The sequence below is a fragment of the Patiria miniata genome, unplaced genomic scaffold (assembly GCF_015706575.1).
Source record: "Patiria miniata isolate m_02_andy unplaced genomic scaffold, ASM1570657v1 HiC_scaffold_4, whole genome shotgun sequence".
Lineage (NCBI taxonomy): Eukaryota > Metazoa > Echinodermata > Asteroidea > Valvatida > Asterinidae > Patiria > Patiria miniata.
In genome coordinates, this window is record NW_024037071.1 from 4,780,121 (window position 1) to 4,803,551 (window position 23,431).

Here is a 23,431-nt window from a genome sequence, read left to right on the forward strand (position 1 = left end):
TGGTTTGATAAATGACTATTGGGAGGTGATGGGTGACGGTTTTGCGCAGAAAAAAAGAGGATGTTATTATATACGGCATTGAGGAAGAAACGAACTGTAACGGTGAATGGGAAAGTGAGGCTACAGCTAGCAATCACGCATGCTCCCTTATAGAATCGGCTGAATCCACTTCCCACAGACACGTGTGTTACTCCGAGCCGTAGCCAATTGATCGGACGCAGCCAAAGTCAGTTCGACATTTACAACTGCGCATGTGCACATCTAGGTTTGACGGTTTTTGTTTTTTTACATGAAAACAAAGCAGACATAATGTACATGTACATGTAGTATATATACGTCTACGGGAGGAATGATAACGAATCTGCAATTGAAATACTCGGCAAGACATGGCGCTATCTAAAGTTTTGCGAATTTTCATACTTTCATACTTCAGAACAAGCCATTTTCTTTATTTTCGTTGGTACACTCCGTAACTTTGCACGTCCAATTTTATAAAGATACCAGGCAAACAAATATTGCAGACAAAGTTGCGAAAAGTACAAGGGAACCATGCTCAAGCAGTATAAACCCCGTGGCATTTTAGTTGGTAACCTATTCCTTGCTCCATGTGCGAAGTCAGTGAATCCTTACTGACTGACTGCACTGAATATCTGACATCTTATGTAAAGAAACGGCGAATATCAGTCCGAAACATCTGATAGACTTTCCTTAAGTCTCAATTCCATGGCGCTGATGATCTTGGTCATGGAAGAGGATAGACGGAGACATAATGGAGAATTTTACCAGTTATCTTGATTGATAATCAGCCTTACTTCCAGTTGTGGTTGCAACTGACCAAATGTTGGTACCCAACGATTTCGTTTATGCAACTTCCTTTTCTTGGTGGGAGCTTATGCACGAGAACATGGATTTATATCTATTCACACAGTTTCCCTGTCCAAGAGATATACATGTAGTATTGTGTTGCTTGTGTGATTGCATTTGATTGAATCTCCCTTTTGACGTGGGATTCATGCCGCATTCGTGTCGGCAGATTTAACCCACTCTTCACGCTCGCCTGCCCAGTCACTGCTTGTTACCCGTGATGTAATATTCGCGCCTATGACATCTCGCCTTCGTGTTTTTTTTACTCCGTTAAGCAATCACATTTGACACGATCAACAGTCAAAGCGAGCATTTTTTTTCTTCACTCGCTCTTTTTCTCGCTGGTCCAATTTTTTCCCATTTAACAATTACGCCGCATGAGCGGATGCGCAGAGGAAAACATGCCTCTGTAATAGCCGGCGACCGGACGGAAGACTTTTACCACCGGGCTGCGCGATGGGTCGAGTGACTCGGGTCGTAGCTAGCTCGGTGTCATCTGCGATTGGCGCGGTCTGAGCTTCTGGAGGTAACTACTCAACTACCAGATGCAGGTCTGTCATGCGTGCACCGAGTCACCATAGTGGTAAAGAAACCTACCAATACCCAAATATTAATGAATGTGAAGTCACATGCGATACCCGAGGCATCTTTAGTAATTTTCTCCCGTGACGGCTGTGGTTTTCTGCCACAGACTGTGCCGCTCTGGTTTAGGTAGTAGCCCGGTGCTTACACCGAGCATGGCCTCAAGGCAAAAATATGCGGCAGTCGGCATTCTATAAGGCCTGAAAATGTTAGCCTTTATGTATAGCCATCCTACTGTTTTGTACCTTTGCCTAAGAATGGAACAAGTAGGCCTACTTTGTTTTATTTACTTGAGATTAATTTAGGGAATAAATGGTGTCTCTTACTGAAGATTTCTCAAAGAATAGCAGTCGCCCCACTCCAATATACCTGCCCGCACAGTCTACTGTAGCATAGATCAAGGACCTTATTGCTCATTGGTTGTAGTTTACAGTATTTAAAGGCCCATGCAATGTACATGTATTTTCTTTAGCTGTCCTTGAAAATACACCTTTGTATCCCATCTATAGCCTTATTTTCAATTATTGGTTTTTTTTTCATTTTAAAGGATATTTTGATGCCTTTTTGGTTGTTATGCTAATGCAAATTTCCATATTCATGAGCACAAGTGTGATGTCATTTCGGGCAGAATGATAAAGTTATTTCAGCACCAAAAGTTGCCAGAAGTTTGGATACTTTATTGTTGTAAATTTTCTGTTATTCGGTGATTCGTTGTTGTGTCAGCACAAGGCAGTAATCCAGTGAGCAAACTTTTCTCACAGATGTTTTCAGTGAGCAGATTTTTGGGTTCACAAATTGAACAGAAGCCCATTAATTGAACAGTGTCTTCCTGAAATGACATCACAGCAACAGCGCCCTCAGTTGTCCGGAAAAGCATGGACAATTTGAAACGTTTAAAGAAGTGCACTTTTCAATAAAATTTACCCAAAAAGGATGTCAAATAGTTTTCATACTTTGTACAGGAGTAGAAAGTTGCACAAAATATGTTCCTCGGAAAAAATTCATTTCATGAACCCTTTAAACTAAATCCTCAAATACTTGTGAACAAAATCATCATTTTGGAGATTGCTATGTAGCAGAAAAATCCTACGGAGTGAACTAATGCGCATTAAGCGGTAGTATTGAAAGGGTCGACCAAATAGGCCTAAACATGTACCTGTACAATGATCACCAAGCAGTTTCGATAACATGACTCCAGGCGGTTTATTGTAAAGTTACCTTCGACAATGCCACGCCGCTGCACCTCCGCGGTGGTACGAGTCAAGTAACCGTGTCAGTGTCTCTTTTCACCCCGGACAGTCCCCCATGGGCTTAGCCGCTCCACACCGGTCGGCTCGTTTGTGATACAGTATCATTTTTTTAATCAAAGAACAATAGGCTGTCTGCCCAGATTAGCCGACGTATTTAGCACCTGCAACGGCAACATATCATATCACTTCTTTTTTTTTTAGTACTGCGGGATTTTTAACTTCAAGAAAAAATATTTTTGGAATGTGACGGAATCTGGGAGATCGTCCGCGCTGTGCATGTGTAGAAGAAATGATTTGCAGGGTTCTTTTTCCAGACTTCATCATTTCGTCACAATAAATGTTAAGGAATTCTGCTGCGGTTGAATGATTTTTGGAGGAATGAACTGAGACTTTGCAGTTTGGTTTGAAATCAGGGTTGAAATCAGACTGGAGCATGAAAAACTTGGGGATTGCCCGAAAACATCCTCTATCAAAATAAAGAATACATGCAAGCTTGAGCCCACATCTTTGTGCTATTGGAACTGTAAGTTTTGTTTGAAATTAAAAGGTTCGTTTGGTTGGAAATCCACCCTAACCCCCCCCCCCCCAAAAAAAAAACCACCACAAACTAAACACACCAAAAACCCAGTAGGCCTAAACCCTCTCGTCTTTTTTGGAACAAGTATGTCTTAATTTTAGTAGATGATACGCTTTTCAAAATATAAATTCAACCTAATACATGTAGTCTACAAGAAAATAAAAATACAAACAAACAACAAACAACCAATGGAACAAATATTGCTTGCGAGGATCGAATACTTTATGCTCACTTTAATTTGTTCATCCATACAAAAGCTTACATTTGCACGTGTCAGAGGAAGTTTATATACAGTCTGTACAAATTATACAAATATTTACAGGAAATATTAACTGCTAGACGAAAATTCTGGCAATCAAAAATTGAAAATGAGGTGTGGGCGAATTGATTTTTTTGACAAAAGAGATATCCCGCAGGTATCCGCAACAAAAATCATGGGACCTATGTCATACGTTTGAGTAACTCATCTGTAAAAAGACGAAAGCAACATTTGGATCAGTTTTTCTTTGTCAAGTTCGTTAGGTTTGAGGCTTTGCATTGTGAGTACAACTAGGGAGAAAATGAGCAGATATATGCGAAGTGAATGCCTTTAAAACAAATAGCAGTTGTGAGAAGAACCGGTGTTGTTTAACAGTTGTCAATAGCAACTTAACATGACGCATCCATAGTCAGAGTGAGAACAAAAGAAAAGAATATAAAACACACCAATAAGAAAGGCATAGCACAACTAGATTGGTGAATGAATAGAAGATGGCACTTCCAAAGACGGGAGCCAAGATAATTTTTTTACAGATATTAAATACAACGGAGTCTGGGTACTAGGTTTTGAATAAAAACAATCTCATGCACCTTTAGAAAATGTTGGCATTTCTACTTTCATCTTTAAGGTTTTTTTTACGATTTTCTGCTGGAACGAGCTGATAGCTGGACTTTTCACGACCGACATTTTCTAAAAGGCATTCTCAGAGCATTAAATCCCATTGGTGTTGCATGTATTATAGAGAATAATGCAATATTGTTAACGGGAAGAGTTGGTTAGGAAATTGTGATTTATGATGATATCGTCTGATGAAATTCAATCTACTGGCGTCACTGACTATTATCTAGGCCTTCGGAATAGGACCACGTCCACAAATGGTCGACGCGCAGTGTTCACATTGTCCTCCAAAAGTGCAAGGAATTCACAAGACTATGGAAAATGCTTTCTGTATTTTTTTTTCATGAGAAAACACAACACAATGTGGATTTTTTTTGGACTTCGTTACTTTGGTTGTGCAAAACAAATAGAAAGATCGAACAGTGAAAACAGCCTGTAAATCTCCCCATTTGTTATATGCAAATCCTTAAAAAATCATTTTGTTGTTTTTCTAACAATCGTGCATTGAATTTTTGCGTAATTGGGAAGGAAAATGTATTCAAAACAAAATGAAGGTTAAAATACGTTCTCCGTCGGAATAATGGTTGGAAAGATGAGCTTGCTTAAAATATAACAAAATTCCCCTCGTACATGCACATATCACGTATCCGTTACCTTTATAAAACATAGGACATTGAGTGAAAAAATACACAAAGTTCACTTGAAGTTGAATAAACAGTAAGAAGAGTGTACGGCTGTCATTCAAATGAACCCATATGATATTTAAGTCATAATTGTTAAACTATTGCACCTAAAAGTTTCTTTAAAAGTTTGAGAGTTTCATAAAAACCTCTTAATTGACGGATAGAGGAAGACCATGCAATTTACTATAGACTAGTTGGTTCTGGATAGGTTGCTCAGTGTAGGTGATCTCTTTACTTATTTTGATAGATTGTAGCAGTAATTATTTGTAATAATGATCATTAATATTTTACACTTTAATTGTTCATACAATTTCTGTTTACATATGTACATAATCACAAGTAAATCACTTTTTATTAGAGTTTATAAAGTAGGCTACTTGATGCGTTCTGAGACATCAAACATGGCCAAGATGCGAGTAGAAGTGATGGGCGTGAAGAGTAGGATAAGCCGGTGAGCTGACCAGGTAAGGCATAGCCCCCGCGGCCCCGTGCAAGTACGGTAACTGTGAGCCGTACATCAGCCCCGAGTTGTAAGTAGTGTGAAGACCGACGTGGTGTGGCGGCGGCGACTGGGGGTTGTTCGTGGGGGCATTCGGGTCCATCCCCGGGTTCTGCTTCTTCCACTTGGTGCGTCGATTCTGGAACCAGATCTTGACCTGCGTCTCGGTTAAGCTGAGGGACAGAGCCAGGTTGAGCCGCTCACACACGGACAGGTACCGTGTGCTCTTAAACTTGTTCTCTAGGGCGACCAGTTGTTCGTAAGTGAACGCCGTGCGAGCTCGGCGCGGCTTGCCGGCCTTGCCCGGGTCTGAGTCCGATCGCTTACGCTTCTTGCCCGGTGAGCCGTCAGACTTGGCGTCGCTGTCGTCGCTGTCAACCTTGTCTCGATCATCGGATGCCATGTCGTCATCGTCTTCCAAGGATCCGTGCTCCTCCTCGCTGTCCATGCTCTCCCGGTATGAATCATCTTTTGCTGTCTCCCGTTCGCACATGAGATCTCCCGGAGATTGCTCTGATTCTGTGAAGATAAGAAATGTGAACCATATTTCGTTGAGATGATGTATGCCCAAATCGAACCAAATCGACTAACTTTTGGAAGTGCCTCCTTGTTCATGTACTGCCAAGTTTTATTATATTCTTTTTTCAAGAGGCGATCTTGGTTCAATCTAAGACAGCAGATGAATACAGTACAGAAATGCATTCTAAAATTTCCAAACCAAAAAAAAATTAGGAAAGTGACATTTTCCTCATCCGTTTATTTGTTTAACGATGAGAAATATTGACCCTTAAGAAAACTTATGTAAAAACCAGTTTAATCTACATTGCTGTCAAATTCTTTTCGTTATTTGGCCTAAGTTTTAAACCATTTATGTAAATCTGATGATTTAGGGTCAAAGTTATAATGGTTTCCAGGCAGTATGACAAAAATCCAATTGTAAACTTCTTTAAGTAAACAAAATTATGAAACCAACTCAACAATTGAATCGTTCCAAATTTTAACTGCTATACATAAAACTTGAGGGTGGTCCACAGATATTCTGACAGCATTTGTTCCTAGAATAGTAAAACCCCTGATTGCTTGAACAACATCCCGTTGGCGAAATGACTCCTCTTTCCAAGCCCACACAAGCCCGCTATACTAGTCACTAGAATTTTGAGTGTACACCGTAATTGTATGACAAGCAAACGATTGGTCGGATCTGAAGCGTGTGCCGCCGAGCCGGGGTTACCTGAACACACAGCCGCCCGGCGGTATGCCTTTGACGCTACCGCCGCGCTATTAGGTTGTTTTCTTTTAAACAACTTGGCTGAGTCACCGCGTGTTTTTTTTTTTTTTACAATATTATCATCGGGGATCAAAAAGGGACATAAGCATTCCAAAAATGTCACATTGCCATGATAAGTTTCTCCAGTAGCACAAATGGCTGCGATGAACTGCCAATTCATGCAAATCCGATGTAATCTTACTATAAGAAAGTGTTGGCTTCGCTGGAAGCCTGCGTTTATTCAGAGAAATCTTCAGCAAGTTGCACATTGAACTGAAGCTACTACACATCACGTAATTTCTTATTTGTTATCATAACATCTATGGTTAAATTAATTTTAGTTTAATAGGTTGGTTACTGACTGAAAATATAACTGACAATTGGGACGGAAAACAGATATGAATTCGACTTCTCACTGGGACGCTGTCATATTTTCAAAGTAAAACTGCCACTTGATGACAGATAGGCGCCCTTCAAGGAAGTTTCAAATTTCACAATACAGCGAGAAATCATGTCAACGTAGATTTTGGTAATTTGGGAGACTGTTGTGTGTTTGTGTTATTTTCATTCAATTAAAAAGGTGGAATCATAAAAAAATACTATATTGATGTGTTGAGCCGCAAATGTTGTTCAGGCAAGCCATCAGAATGATGCTTACAGATCTCATAAAATGAGCAAGAAATAGTTGTGGAATTAACCTTTTCCAAGGCAAGTTACTTTTGGTCAAACTGAAAAGCGAAAAAAAATCCTAAATCTTGACTTTTTTCCTTCGAGGCGGTCCGTCACCTCAAAATACCATGTCAACAACCCCCTGTACAGAAAGAGGATGTGTCTGAACCCAGCAACAGACCGCCTCTCTAAGGCCGAATTAGGTCGTCAGTCAACGCCTCCCAACGCGTGGAAACGCGCGCTGTGGGATTGTTGGAAGTTTCCATTTGGGCTGTAGCTCAGCCGTGACTTGTGAATCATTAGTTTGAAATCCTATCGGGCTTTATGGCGCTGAGCTTGGCACCGGAGGTTCCGTTCGGATGAGGGAATACGTGGGAGGGGGACCTTTCTTTTTAGCCATTTGGAAGGGGTAAAACCGGGTCCAATGTAAAATACATGTTCAAATTTGGAGACCAGCTCAACATTTAAGAGGAGAGTTTTTCCTGCAAAGTTTTCATTTCGCTCTCTGTCGATGCGTAAAGAGTATTTAGATTATGTCTTACAGACTTTTTGATACCAAATTCAAAGGCGCAAAATATTTAATCTCCACACGACTGAATTTTTTTTTACCATTTTGTCTTTCATTCATTCGGTTAAAATGGTTCGTCTCTATTTATAGCTGCGTCTGAATTTTCTGCCATTAAACACTGGATAACGGTTATATTCTTTTTAAGTCGAGTGACCACACTCGCGATTTTCAAGAGTGACTAAAGTAGTTTTGCAGAGAAAATTGTGCTTTAGTTAATAAATAAGCTCAATACAGAGTAAGCCAAAATATAATCTCAACAATCTTCAATTCACACTAGGAATTTGGTGAGGCAGTAACCGACTAATCTTTTCCTTTCCCAAATTTGCATATGAAAGTTTATTTTGAAATACCTTTTACTTTCAGTATGGACCAAAGTCAACCTAGTTTAAAATATTCTCTATATGGTTCGAATTACTTTGAACCTTTTGGGATACACGGCATTAATAATCGCGTTTGGAAAATGTTTTTTTTTACGCTCGCCCTTCCGTATAAACGACAATCAACCATGCAATCTACTCGGTGTTCAATCGAATCAGGTCGACTGGGGTTAACCGCGGGATCCTTTGATGCCATGCCGGCCATTTCCCCTGATGCCATTAAATCCCCAAGTGCGACAAAGTGCCAATTAAAAAGCCCCTTGCCCCTTGTCTTTTACATCCCACAAAACACCGGTTATCAGAGATGGTGATAATTGGATTTTGGAGGAACAGAAGCTCATCACGGAATGACAACGATCACCAGATGGATTCGCTTGACTGGCAAAATGTGATCGCCAGATGTCCAACATTAATACTATACATTATCATGATCCATCCGACCGGTTATTCTGAAAGCCATAATTAGCTAAAGACATACTAAAAGATCAATCAGAAATTAATAGCGTATGACGAAAACAATCTATTTGTAACAGTATTTTTTTTGGGGGGGGTGGGGGGGTGATTCTCATTTACTCTTTAGCCTTCTCTTTCCTGATGAGTAATCATGACATGATATGAGTTGAAAACGTAAACAGACACAATATTCTCATGAATTGCTAGCATCTGCATGTACGTGTATTCAACTCGTCTGTTTTACATGCATTTTGATGTTCACTACAATTATGAGGGGACATCATTTTGCATATCACACTGGTCCATCATACTCACCAGAATCAACGTTGTTTCTTCCGTTGCACAGTTGTTCCCCACCAATCCAGGACGAGGACCAGGTGTAGTCGTGCGCACTTGGCGGACATGATGTCGGTACAGCGGGGGATGCAGAGCCGGATCGCGGATGACAATGTTCCGAAGAGTCGGTGCGTTCCTCGCCACAATCGCACTGCCGGGGCGACTTGGGGACCGGCCCGTTGAATTTGTTCGGATTGAGAATATCAGCCACGGAAAACGCTGTGAGTTTAACGGGTCTATTGAGCGCTGGAGCCGGGCCCATATTCCTTCCCTGGTGCTGGTGATTTGGAGTCTGGAGATGTTGGTGTTGGTTCGGTGAGGCTGACGAGGACGAAAGTGGACGAACAATCTCGGCCTCAATGTCCGGTGAGTGGAAAGGATTCGCTGGCTTCATCTCCTCCGAGTCTGAGACAGAGTGCACACGCCCTTGATCGGCACCCATGGGTTGACTGGACGGTGTGTGGCTGATGAACAGAGCCATTTGGTCTACCTCTGTTTCATCCATCGTCCCTTGATGTGTCCGAGGGTCCAGGCAAGACGGGGTATCCGCTAACGGAGGAACAGCTTCACCAACCAGCGTCTGAATCATCGCCCTCAGATTGGAGACAACGTTTATAACACTCAGTCTCTTCAACCAATCTCTGATGATTCAATCAGTTGTTCAAATTTCAGTTCCCAGTCGACTTGGCATATGGTTTTATACAAGGGATGACAGACTTGGGATGTGCAGGAGTGGATTCTGTGACAGGCATTAGGTAAGCTCAGTTGTCTTGTACCAAACACGTTGCTGGAGTTCGACACAACGAGACTTACTGTACACGTGCAAAGGATGACCTAGTAGTATTTGGTGAATGTGAGTAGCGCCAACACAGTATGCACGGAGGCCAGCCAAATTAGATTGAGAGCCTAGCCCGCATGCGCAGTGACTCGAGGTGGGCGGAGACTTGCCAAACTCAATGGCTCGCCTCGCATAATTCGGTTTAGTCATTAGCGGCGATCGTTTTAATTGGTCGGCAAATTAAGTGGTGTCACAGGGGAGCTAGTGTTGGCTGTTGACCCCGCTCACCGCTGGCAATTAGCTGGCTAAACACCGCGCTGAAAGACCGCACCGGGTTTTACAATCGCGGACTTTTCCGCTCGATCAATTGCATTTACACAGTTGTTCGTTCCCAAAGCCAGACTTCCGCGCATTTTCCCTCTGTTGCGTTTAATCCTTACACCCTTTTCTCCCCCTAAAAATAATCGAGTCATAAATGTACATTTTTTTTCTTTCTTTGGGTTGGTTTGAGATCAAAAGGTGGATGCCGACAGGCTTATCAGGGAATTGGCAGGCAGCGTTATTGGCAGCATTTCCTCCGTGAAAGACAAGTTGCTTGTGTTTATTGTGCGGCCTTTGAAAAGAGATCTTAAAATGGAATTGGCCATCGGGGAAAAGTAGAAGTTGTGGAACGACGGAAAGACCGAGAGAGCACGATGGTGTTGGGACCGGCACTGGGTTTTTATGGGGAATGTAGCGGTGTTGTGATACGCTGCGGCGAAGCCATTAGATTTTACCACCGTATTACGAGTCAGTGGAGCGTGGGATGGGGCAAAAACACATCTCAGTTTACGATTTTCAGGTTATTTTTTTTTATTTCTTTGCATTAACACTCTGAATCGTGTAGGCGTTGGCTTAAATCTACTACTCTCCTAATGCGCACTATTAAAACATAAAGGCTCCATTCACCACGCATGGACTATCAGAATTCCCGGTAAATCGATATAATTGTTTTCAGAGCGTTTATCCAATTGACTTTCGCCTCGCTTTTAATTTCACGAAAAGCAATTATTCACAGGAGAAAGCATAATTCTTTTGATGGCATCTGCCGAGCCCGTGTTATTTTTTCCCCCAGTGGCGATCAGCAAATCACGCTAAAAGCTCCCCATTCCGGCGGTGAAGGAGCAGGACCGTGCATCGCTCCGGTGATCGCGGCCCGCGATGGCCGGCCGGACGCGAAGGATACATAAATTCATTAAATATTGAAAAAGAGGCAATTACTTTGGAATCAATGCATACGGGGAATTAAGTCAAGGCAGACAATGAGAGGGGAAACCGACCGGCTATCTACAAAGCCAATTGCCTCATGAATACTAATAAGGAAATGAGTGGACGGGGGGGGGGGAGGTGTGCGTGGTGTGTACAGGCTCAGTGAGTGTTATTACAAGGGAGGATTTGGGCTCCAGTAGCTCAGGCCGTGCAAACACACGTGTAATTGATAGTCGTAATCCTATTGAACCCGGCCCTTCTGTGCCACCATGGCACCCTGGTATAGCACCTTGTCTTCACGCACCCGCGCTGTTCAGCACACGCAAGCCAATTATAACAAGCTGATTTTCAAGGGGGGTGATAAAAAGGCATTATCCCCAGATCTGAAAACGCCAATTCGTGGACAAAACAAGCAATATTCCGTCTTAGCCATGATACCACCACATCAGAAGCCGACCTGCCGACGTCTTAAAGTCCGCAACAATTAGCCCTCGAAATTGGCCCCTTTCTTGGCTAAAGACCCCCTGAATCACCCCCCTTGGCCCTCACAGGGGTGCCGCTACATACAGTGTTTGCTCCACTTTCTCTCCCAAGTTTGGGTGTCACCAACAGCCGGACAATTACAAACGGCAACATCAGAGGAATACTAATGACCAGCCAACAATCGACCCTATTTTCCCACTTGCCGGACGCCACAAAACACTTTGCCCAGGAAACACAACAAAGCACGGTGGTTTGCGTCTTGGAAGCGCTGCCACAGAACCGAGGTGTCAATGGGGCTTCCCGGCCCAATTTTAGAGAAGAAAGGACTAATTAAATAGATCGGGCGTCCATTACAAAATGCGCGAAAACGCGCAACTCTCGGCTATTGTGACAGGCAAATCCAAAGGTGAAATCAGCCTAGCGCTTTCATAAAAGTGTTTGCTGGAGTTTTCCTAAACCCTTGTATTTTACCAGGGTGGCATTTTAGTTACACTTATAACAAGTACACACTGCAAAACTGTACGTTTTGATAAACTTGTACGAGTTTAAACTTGCATAAATCGTTGCATTGTGCGGAGGCACAGACATGGCCTTCACAGTTCCCATGCAAGGCTGTAGCCCACAAACTACCGGAAAGCATTTTCTTCAATCATTATCAGTTATCTCACACAACAATCTCATAAAAAATGCGTTTACTAATTAATAAGATTTGAGCGAATATGTGCAGGTTCCAAATTAACAACATCATTATTAAATTCTTGCCTTGGTTAAAAACATTCCGTATTGCAGAGTCAACTGTTTCTGAGTAGACCTCTGCGAATATGCCATTTCCCGACTTAAAAAAGTCATTAAGAACGAAACCAGATATCGCCAAAATCTCAATTTTCTATGTGGCGAGATATCATCCGGACTGTGTAGGCCATAGCTTTATTTTAGCCGCACCCCATCATCGGCATATCATGCACAATATGTCAGCACCAGGTTTTTTTTCAGGTGCTTACCCGGCCCTTTACGGAAACACACTACAGCAGCACACGTGGTAGTCGTTACCTATGTCTCGAGCTGCCGACAATTATCGTGGCGCGAAGCGTTAAGGCGGCGTTGGTCTTGGACCCTTCGCTCGACGAGACTCTCAGTCTCGAATATATAAAAACCAGACCTCTTTCAACTCCTGAAATAATCACCTTGGGGATTCCACGCTTGAGTTTTTAATTTGGATAATGATTTGCAAGTCATGAGACTTCCGACTTGGGAACATTAATGAGTGGTTAACAAGCCTAGCCATTCCAACTTTCTTCTTAAGTTTGGAAAGTTCCAACCCGTCAATAATAGGTTACATTTTTAACACTAACTTTTCATTGAGCTCCAAATGTATTGCAATACCATTAACTCTTTAGAATTGCCAAAAGGTACTCTCAAAATTGAAAGAAACTGTTCAGTCCTTTAATTTTATTTCACAATTCACATTGTTCAGAGTGAAATCAGGATGTTGTTTTTAAAACAAAACTGAGATGCATGTTTATACATTTGCCTATACAACTGCGAAAAATAGATTTCATGAACGACGCAGTTTTCTTACTAGAGGATTTTTAAGATTTGGCCAAAGGCAATTTTGAAGTCCTTAGATTTTTATAAATCAATTTGAATTATGTAAAAACTCATGATTTTAACTGTCTGTCAACTGAATGGGATGAGTGGTTGTCGCTACATGCAAGACTTTGATTTTGTGATTTTAAATTTTCAGCAGAAGCGCCCGTTTACTCTTTAGCCTGGATCTATAAAAATAGTGAAATTTTGCTTCAGTCAAACCAGACGACGGCAAGCTGATTATATGTTTCAGACGAAAAACACATTTTGTTTTGGAAATACAGACAAGAACTCAAGTTCCAAGTTTTCAAATGGAATGAATACTTATTTTTTTGGTGACAGTCATGTGATTTTCATCTTACTTCCTCGGTCTAGTTTTCTATCCACATTCTGGTCAGTGACGTTCAGTGCTCTAAAATCTGACGTTCCCGTCTTTCCATCTTTACAGGAATATGTTTTTACAGAGTCAGATTCTGCCAGATATTTATGCTTCAAGATGACAACATTTAATTGCAACACATCGTTGGCTTTGTAGACATAACATCAGGGATCAGCGTGTAATGTTATTACACTGTCCACTTCTGCGGAATGACAGCTTTTCATTTTCTCCCCTTTCCCACCAATCTTAATTTTGAGGACCGGATATTTCCCTCAGCTTCGGTCATTGACTGCAGACTGCTGACTTATTATCCATTTTTAGTTTACCGACATGCTGATAATGCACTCATGTGAAGATGCACATGCGCCTTAGGAGACTTTCTCGTTTCAAAAAATCTAAATAAACGCTTTAAAGTTTCACAGCCTCGACGGCAAATAATCTCGCCATTGCTGCTTGTATATTTCTCTATAGCATTACACCATTTTCTCAATCGTTAGAACGATAATGCTTGGAATACGTGTCTTGTCCGAGAGTAAATTCATCCCGGTGTAATATGAGCACGCTTTGACTCGCCAACAGCTAATTCGCACCAAGATTGCATTTCAATCAGTATCACTCGACGACATATCACCATTCCCAGATCATTAGCGGGTTCTTATTTGCCCAATTACCCACAGTCAACCTCGTGGTAGTCGGGCCGACAGCCGAAGGTCACTGGATGTGTAAATGAGACCAGTTGCAGACCAGTCGTGTCCAGACTACGATGACCTTAAATAAGGTTAAAGTGTACTCGTCAACAAATTCGATTTCTGAATAATTTTAATCATGTCAAGATTTTACATGCAGTGCTGAGCGTACGATCACTCTCTAAATTCCAAAGAGTGAAAATTCACTCCATTCGAGTGGAGATTCACTCCCACAGTCGGAAACTAGGGACTAGACGTTTTAGAGTGAAATTCCTTCAATCGTAAAGATCGACTTCGACTGAAGTGGTTCTTTTTCAGACTATTCCAATCGAAAATGAGAGTGATTTTCATTCTAAAACGTCTAGTCCCTAATTTCACTGATTGGAATTTAGAGAGCAATTCTTCTTTCAACATCATCTTCTAGTGCTGGCTGAAATATTATTTCGTATTCTTCGAGGCTTCCAGACCGTGTTCTAAATCAGCGATCTTAAAACCACGGTCATGCTTGGACCATCTCTCTAGCGTTTGACAAACCGAGAAATTTGATCTCTCAATCGCACTGCCCAACCAACACACGAACAAGCCAGGTGGATGGCGGAATAAACACCGCCTAGATCTCATTAGTACGAAAGCCCTGAAGTGCCATCAAGTATATATTTCGCCAAGTTCGTTTTTATGAGTTATATATTTCGCCAAGTTCGTTTTTATGAGTTATATATTTCGCCAAGTTCGTTTTTATGAGTTATATATTTCGCCAAGTTCGTTTTTATGAGATACATTTTGTCGAAGTTCGTTTTTATGAGATACATTTTGTCGAAGTTCGTTTTTATGAGTTACATTTTCTAGAAGTTCGTTTTTATGAGTTACATTTTCTCGAAGTTCGTTTTTATGAGATACATTTTGTCGAAGTTCGTTTTTATGAGATATATTTTACGGAGTTACGGAGTTTTCATGAAGTTACGGAGCCCCTAAAGGGACATCCAAAATTATTTTCTTATCTCGTGCGCACGACATAATATCTCGTGCGCACGAGATAATTATCACAGGCGCACGACATATATGACGTGCGAACGACATAATATCTCGTGCGCACGACATAATATCTCGTGCGCACGAGATAATTATCACGTCCGCACGACATATATCTCGTGCGCACGAGATAATTATAAGTATTAACGGAGCTTGCTGCACTTGCAGCGGACGAGTTTGTGTGTAACGAAAGCAGCGTGTCTGGTACGCTGCCCCTAAAGGAACATCCAAAATTATGTTTTTATCTCGTGCGCACGACATACTATCTCGTGCGCACGACATATATCTCGTGCGCACGACATGTGCAAGCTCCGTTAATGCTTATAATTATCTCGTGCGCACGAGATATATCTCGTGCGCACGAGATAATTATAAGTATTAACGGAGCTTGCTGCACTTGCAGCGGACGAGTTTGTGTGTAACGAAAGCAGCGTGTCTGGTACGCTGCCCCTAAAGGAACATCCAAAATTATGTTTTTATCTCGTGCGCACGACATACTATCTCGTGCGCATGACATATATCTCGTGCGCACGACATGTGCAAGCTCCGTTAATGCTTATAATTATCTCGTGCGCACGAGATATATGTCGTGCGCACGAGATATATGTCGTGCGCACGAGATATATGTCGTGCGCACGAGATATATGTGGCGCGCACGTGATAATTATCTCGTGCGCACGAGATATTATGTCGTGCGCACGTGATATATGTCGTGCGCCAGTGATAATTATCTCGTGCGCACGAGATATTATGTCGTGCGCACGAGATAAAAAAATAATTTTGGATGTCCCTTTAGGGGCTCCGTAACTTCATAAAACTCCGTAATTCCGTAAAATATAACTCATAAAAACGAACTTGGCGAAATATATAACTCATAAAAACGAACCTTGCGAAATATATAACTCATAAAAACGAACTTGGCGAAATATATAACTCATAAAAACGAACCTTGCGAAATATATAACTCATAAAAACGAACCTTGCGAAATATATAACTCATAAAAACGAACTTGGCGAAATATATAACTCATAAAAACGAACCTTGCGAAATATATAACTCATAAAAACGAACCTTGCGAAATATATAACTCATAAAAACGAACTTGGCGAAATATATAACTCATAAAAACGAACCTTGCGAAATATATAACTCATAAAAACGAACTTGGCGAAATATATAACTCATAAAAACGAACCTTGCGAAATATATAACTCATAAAAACGAACTTGGCGAAATATATAACTCATAAAAACGAACCTTGCGAAATATATAACTCATAAAAACGAACCTTGCGAAATATATAACTCATAAAAACGAACTTGGCGAAATATATAACTCATAAAAACGAACCTTGCGAAATATATAACTCATAAAAACGAACCTTGCGAAATATATAACTCATAAAAACGAACTTGGCGAAATATATAACTCATAAAAACGAACCTTGCGAAATATATAACTCATAAAAACGAACTTGGCGAAATATATAACTCATAAAAACGAACCTTGCGAAATATATAACTCATAAAAACGAACCTTGCGAAATATATAACTCATAAAAACGAACTTGGCGAAATATATAACTCATAAAAACGAACCTTGCGAAATATATAACTCATAAAAACGAACCTTGCGAAATATATACTTGATGGCACTACAGGGCTTTCGTACATTAGGGCACTTTCCCCGTACAGTTTTAAAACGAGATATCGTTTAGCCCTATATAGATCAAGGAGCTATGGTTTGACAGCCACGCTTTCCACGGGGAAGTAAACAAAGCAAACGCAGCTTGATAATCCAAACCTTTGCCCGTGAGATACTTGAATCCAATTCTCAGCGAAACTTGACTGTGCATCTGGAGTGATGTACAAATTTGCAGCATATAGGGACTTGATTGCACGTCTAAACATTCAAGCTACCGTCTTTACAACGAATGATTTAATAAATTATACACGTCTTAAAACATATAAGGACTTCTATGTCATTCAATTATTTCGAAGGAATAAAACCGGTTATAAACCTTAGCGCATTGATTCAGTCTTTTGAAGGCGTGAACAAATCAAGAAAATTTGGTTTCTAAACTTTTGTTTCTTAAATTGGTCATGTAGTAGGCCTATTATGTCTATTTTTAAAGGGAATGCAAAGACCAAACAATTATGTACTTGCAGCACAAAAGTAAAGTCGTTCTGTTTTCGGCCGCCGACAAATATCAAACTCACTCAGTGTCCAAATCTCCGTCTTTATAAAAAAAAATAATACTCTTGAATATAAAAATCAGCAGTTCGGGAGCAAACTTGTTTAAGCTTGTCTCACATTTCTTTCTCAAGCTTGTCACATTTCAGACAAAGGTAAGGTATATGCCAAGAGTGTCGAATAAAATTAATGTATAATTGATTCTTTTTTATATAGTGAAAGATCGTACCTCTACTAGCAATAATTCATTGGGCTGGTAAATATTGAGTTGTTTTTGCGTTGCAGATTTCGCAAAAATCCCCTTAAAGACAGACAGAACAAAATTACTTTTAGTATACAAATAAATGTTGACTATGCGGCCTTACTATTTGTTTTTACTTATTAATTTTGGACAGATATTGCACTTTTAAACAAAGTGCATCAAACCTACGAATATTGCCCAGAATCCGTGCCTAAATTCGGTAGAAAACCCGCTCTGCCCGCGGCTTAGACTGGTCGGGCCGGTCTGGGGCCGGCGGACCGCCACCTTGTATGCCGCAGTCATCGGGCGGCAAGGCATCCTAAGCCGTTTGATTCAAACACACCTCACCTCGGGCCCTGCAAAGTCGCTCTCTTTGAAAACGACCAACACCCCGCCATGAAGGAACACACCGTGTATACCGGGGCCGTGTGTTTCGCCTCTCTTCCCCCTGTGTAAATAATACGCGTAAAGAACTGGCCGTTTGATTCACCAGTTTCGGTTCATGCCGCCCTGAAGCTTTTCTTCCAGAAGACAAAACTAGGTATCGAGCTGTTGAGAGGCAAATCGTATTACACCGGTACATTTCCACGGGAGCAATCGAGGGTAAAATGCTGAAAATGACTCGGCTATTAGTGCTGATTAAAGGTTCAAAGGCCTACACGGTATACACCGTGTATGTTGAAGTCGAAGTTATAGCCCACAGCTGCCTGTTATGGCATGGTTAGCGATACGGTAAAAACGTATCCAGCCAAGAAGTCCTGAACAAAAAGGGTAAGATTATTTCATTGAGCTCCTTTCACAGAAAGTTGCTATGAGCGCAAACAATTATGTAAAGCAAAATGAGTTTCCAACTAAAATGCCACGCAGTGTATTTTACTTGTAACTGGTTCCCGGTTTATTCATGCTCAGCAAGTAAATTGCTAAGCCTTTTTTGCTTAGCGCGGACCCCAATAAATTTGGGTCCGGATGTCTTGAACTTATCATACCGGTACGAGAGCATCTCTGCAGTTTATATGTCAATTATTCCCCTATCCCAAGTTTAAGCCGAGTTTTGCTGCTTTTATCAAAATATTATTTCATCCAGTTTTCGGTTGCATGTACCCTTTGATAACAATATACAAATTATAAAAAGGTGCAGGAAATATTTTCTAACTCGAAGTTCTGGACCTGCTCAAAAAAATATTTGACGACTGGTCACTATTGAATGCAGACTACGCCTGAGGGAGTTCACAAAGGCGAAATGAGATTAAGACTTCATGGTCACGGCGATAATTATACGGGACAAGGGTCACGATTCATGTCCGTTGGGCCGTGTAATTTGACCAAAACCCAGTAATTACGCCTAGAAATATCACCATTCACGACTCCGGAGGGCTAAACACTTCCCCTGGTTTTTGTTCATCTTCGTTAAACCGTCTCTAATGACTTCCCGTGTATAGCTTGCCGACAAAATCAGACGACGGTGTTTGCATGAAAAATGATTTAGCTACGGGTCAGTGATTAGTACTGTCGCGGTGGCGGCATGGCAAACACAGACACCGCAACAGCTGATTGGGACTCTCTCTCGAATTTGGTCAAAAATAAATTGAATGTCTACCCATTGTCCTCAGAATTGTTTGTTTATTATCAGGAATTAGCAAACCACGTGATCATCGTCTATGTACACAGTCACGTGTGTCATTAGCCGTTCTATACTTCATTACATCGTTTCATCATACATTATTCTATACAGTATAGGGGGCCTACTTCTTCAAAACTGAGCGATGTATTTCGTGGTTCGACCCCAAAATGCAAACGAATTGCAAACTACCCTTTTCATTGATGAAATGTTATCCGGTTTACGGTCTATAGTTAGTAGAAAGTTAATTTGATACACAGCTTGTTTTGTAGCTAACATCCAGTGTTCTTGTATTTTGGTCAGGCCCATGGGTAATTGAACCATGGATCCTGGGCTCGGCACACAATGTCTGAAGGCACTAAGTCTAATTATTGCAATTTAATTAACACATCTTGTCCATTCAACCCCAATCAATGATACCCTAAATTAACTGAACACTGTAAAACCATTGTTCAGCCAACCTTTAATGATAAGTCTTGGCACCAGACACGTGTCCAGTAGCCAATACGTGTCACAGTGACCAGGCGACACGCGTCTCCTTCCGCCACTGGACCAATTCCTGAATCAAATGATTACTCCATCCGCATGCTTGTTGAAAAACATGAAACCAATTAGTATCCCTTACAAAAACAATCAGTTTCTTGTGGCTTGCTCTGCTGTCGACACCTGCCTATAATACGTAAGTGGATTTTGAAAATGTTCATTTGCAACCTTTTGATCTAATTATTATGTAAATAGCGGCTCGAGTTTTGTCCCGCGATACCATGAAAATACAACAATTATAAAATTTATCAGCTGGGGCTAATGTAGCTCCTATAGCTACCAACTACTACTTGTACTAAGCTACCAATCCAAATTTCACACTGTGAAGATTGCTTGTAAGTGCAGCTGAATTTTGTTCAGCAAATACTGAGTTGTTAAGCAGCTTTTGTTCTCAACATCTTCTTGGAATTGGGCCGATGGCTTTTGCTTACAGCAGAAGGGCAACCATTCTTGAGCAACTTTGGTGCCGTATATACTTGGTTGGAACATATCTGCTTTCACGTACTTTTGTTTTAAATTAAGTTTTAAAACTATAAGCAGCTTTTGTTCTGAACATCTTCTTGGAATTGGGCCGATGGTTTCTGCTTACAGCAGAAGGGCAACCATTCTTAAGCAACCTTGGTGCCGTACTTGATTGAAACAAATCTGTTTTACATACTTTTGTTTGTTTTATAACTATTCAAAAACACTTTTTACATTTTATCCTATAGTTCTAGCAAAAGTTGACATAAGATGCAATCAGATTGACTTCAAACTAGGCACAGACAAAGACCCCAAGGTTAAGTTGGCTCTAGACAAGTGATGTCATGATGACGTCATCAACGGGTGATGTCATTTTGTCTTTATAGAACTGTAAGTCCAATTAGGTTGGAACTTGGTATGTATAGACAAGGACGTAATACAGACAAAAGTGGGGTGACGTTATGATGACGTCACTGATGAGACGTCATCTTAAAGGTGCATATTTTAAAGCCATATATCCGGAGAACTAAACAAAAACAGCTTAATAAGTCATGAAACTATGTTCTTGCGTATAATTTTCCTGACTGCATATGGACGAAAACAAAATATAAACTCATAAAAAACACAATGCAGAAAAGCCCTAGGGCCCTATGTGCTGTTCATCGAACAGACATAGATCTAATTTGTTTCTCTTTAATCTTAAAATCTACCCGGGTATTTGAGTTTGTAAGCCCACATTTTCTCAAAAGTGTCTCTGACGTTAAGGAACCTAATCTCAGATAAGAGATTTGACGTACAATTCCCGCAAATGCTTGATACGCCTGTAAGCTACCTTGAGCGATTTTTTTTGCATATCGTTTTCGCGCAATGTGTTCAATGTCACTCATGTGCCAGCAATATGGGCTACCGAAACAGGATCGGGTACCAGTCTAGTAGCACTAACCGCAGAGTCGACATCCCGGGGTCAATGACCGCCAAGGGGGTCAGAGTAAATACGAAAAGAAAAGGTATCAACGAAAAAGAAAAGGAAAAAGAAAAGGTATCAATCTTCAAACCCCTTTGAATTCAAGATACAGGCCTAAGTTAACTAAAACCGATCCAAATTTGTACAATTTAGTCGGGATACAGCATCGGCTTTTAGTGAACAACCATATACGCTCTGTAGCGCACTTTTATGTTCTTCGTTTGTCATGTTAACGTCATTCGAACTCCGGTGGACTTTCAAGACTGTTGTAGTTTTCATTACAAACTTCTCTGATACTTTTACAGGTTGCTTTTCAAGATCACCCTTTTATCAGTGAAAACAAAGCTGGGCGGAAAAGAAGAGTGCCTTTCCATCGAGAAAAACGCCTTGCAGTTTTGCACGTGGAACTTGTCTTTTGCCGCGACATCCCCTCTGCATCGGAGTGAGTTCATCTCCGGTTGTTTTGGACAACTCAAGCGTCCCTTCTAGTCCTGGGTATTATAGTGGGTATGTTACAGCGTTCGACCCCACGAGACTCTCCGTCTGTCACCCTCTAAATGAGGTCGAACAACCAAACCACCTTTAGTGGTAGGATAGAAACCACAGGTGTAGTATTGGTTATCGGGGTGAAGACCAGCGAATACACTGACTCCAATGACAAACACACTCGCTTCAAAAAATCGGGAAAAAATACTGAAAACTCTCAGAGGTGGTCGAGACACACATCAAATTATTGCTCTCTTCTTGCGCTTTATCGTAACCTTTTTTTTGGGGGGGGGGGTTGTTACCCATGACTTTGGAGGACCATCTCTTAAGGTAGTCCTTAACACATCACCGTTCTGAGTAAAGATCACTCCACTCAATTGCAGAATAGACCAAGATTCGGAACCGTCTTCATCCTGACTTTTCTTAGAGACAGGCCTACATGCTCAATTCTGGTTCTGAGATGGGACCCTTATAGTTATACTTGCTAGAAACCCCCACTGGGGGTTTGTAGCAAGTGCCACAAAACTCTACCAGGGCCACAAAACTCTCCATTCAGATAGAAAAAAAAATTGTGATTTGGCTAGCTTGGGCAATTTAAGATCTATTTACTGGTGTGTTACCCACAGTTGTATGGCCAAACCGAATGGAATTGGGACTGTTTTGGGATCCCATGGCCGGCATGCGGCATGGCACGCATGTGCCTGGAGCCACCAGGCCGGCCGCATACAGCGGATCCAGCCGACCAACACGGGGCTGACCGGGACGGGCCTTGCCCGCCATTCGGGGAGTCTCGGCGCTGGGGCTTTGAACACACTTCGTGTCTCCGGGCGTGTTATTTATGCTGGGATGAAATTCCCCGTCGGATTATTGTGGGCGGCTATTTTGGAATCGATCGGAGATGTTATCTGCTCTTTGTCGGTGCCGAGGTGGAAAAATAACAGCTTTATTGGCGTATTAACCTCTTGCAAATGCCCGCTGTACCTCGGCCATAAACCAGGCGCTATAGGGTCCCTATTAACTGGCTGAAATTAATTCATGCACACACCGACCACATCTGGTTTATCGATATCCCAACTGAATTATCGAAGTGTTGTCACCCTGCTCAACGGAACTGTTAAACTTTTTGCAGTGCTGGTAGTTTGATTGTCTACTTGTTATTACATGTACCTGCCTGTCTTTTTTGTTGAATTTTGGGCAATATTTTTCTTTGGCTCATCATATCTGCGCGTTGAAGTTGTTGTGTTATACGCAAATTAAACTAACACTCAGAGTGCAGGTTTGAGTTCTGCACTAGACTAAACCCAAATCGATTGTGACATTATTCATCTTCCCCATCACTCTGTTTGGTTGTGACAACTGTGCTCAGAAGTTCGGGAAAATCCAATTTCTCAAAGCTCGAAACATGAACATGTTCCCATGATGGGTACATCATGTACTCATGATTGATACACGAACATGTAACATGACATTTCGTCCCCACTCCGTCACAGAAACCAAGAATCCAACCGAAAACTGTCCATGGACGCAGAACGTAACGCGATCCAGTGTCAAAACAAAAATCATTTAAAATGTCAACAGTCACTTTTGGTCGGCGGTCCGCGGCTCAAGATGGAATGTAACCCCGATACTGTGCCCGGCGGTATGGCCCGGACCCCCGCTACTGCCAAGTCTCGCTAAATTAAAAAATTGTTACAAGGGGATATGTGTCATATTATGATCAAAACCACTCAC

The 23,431-nt window shown here is 41.4% G+C and overlaps 1 protein-coding gene across 1 annotated transcript; it reads right to left on the bottom strand.

Annotated features, from left to right (window-relative positions):
- Positions 1–3,473: 3,473 nt before the first annotated feature.
- LOC119739852 (NK1 transcription factor-related protein 2-like) lies at positions 3,474–10,225 on the bottom strand. Its single transcript, XM_038214960.1, has 2 exons — positions 8,982–10,225; positions 3,474–5,851 (listed from the first exon to the last, which is right to left on the bottom strand). The coding sequence occupies exons 1-2, from the start codon at positions 9,589–9,591 to the stop codon at positions 5,229–5,231; spliced, it is 1,233 nt and encodes a 410-aa protein (XP_038070888.1). The 5' UTR covers positions 9,592–10,225; the 3' UTR covers positions 3,474–5,228.
- Between the last annotated feature and the right edge of the window lie 13,206 nt (positions 10,226–23,431).

What these genes read in the sequence shown, in the direction of transcription:
- LOC119739852 (XM_038214960.1), bottom strand. Translation starts at nt 9,591, where the DNA reads ATGATTCAGACGCTGGTTGGTGAAGCTGTTCCTCCGTTAGCGGATACC. An exon ending in AAGAAACAACGTTGATTCTG is followed by an intron (nt 5,852 to 8,981) that starts GTGAGTATGATG and finishes TTATCTTCACAG; the next exon opens with AATCAGAGCAATCTCCGGGA.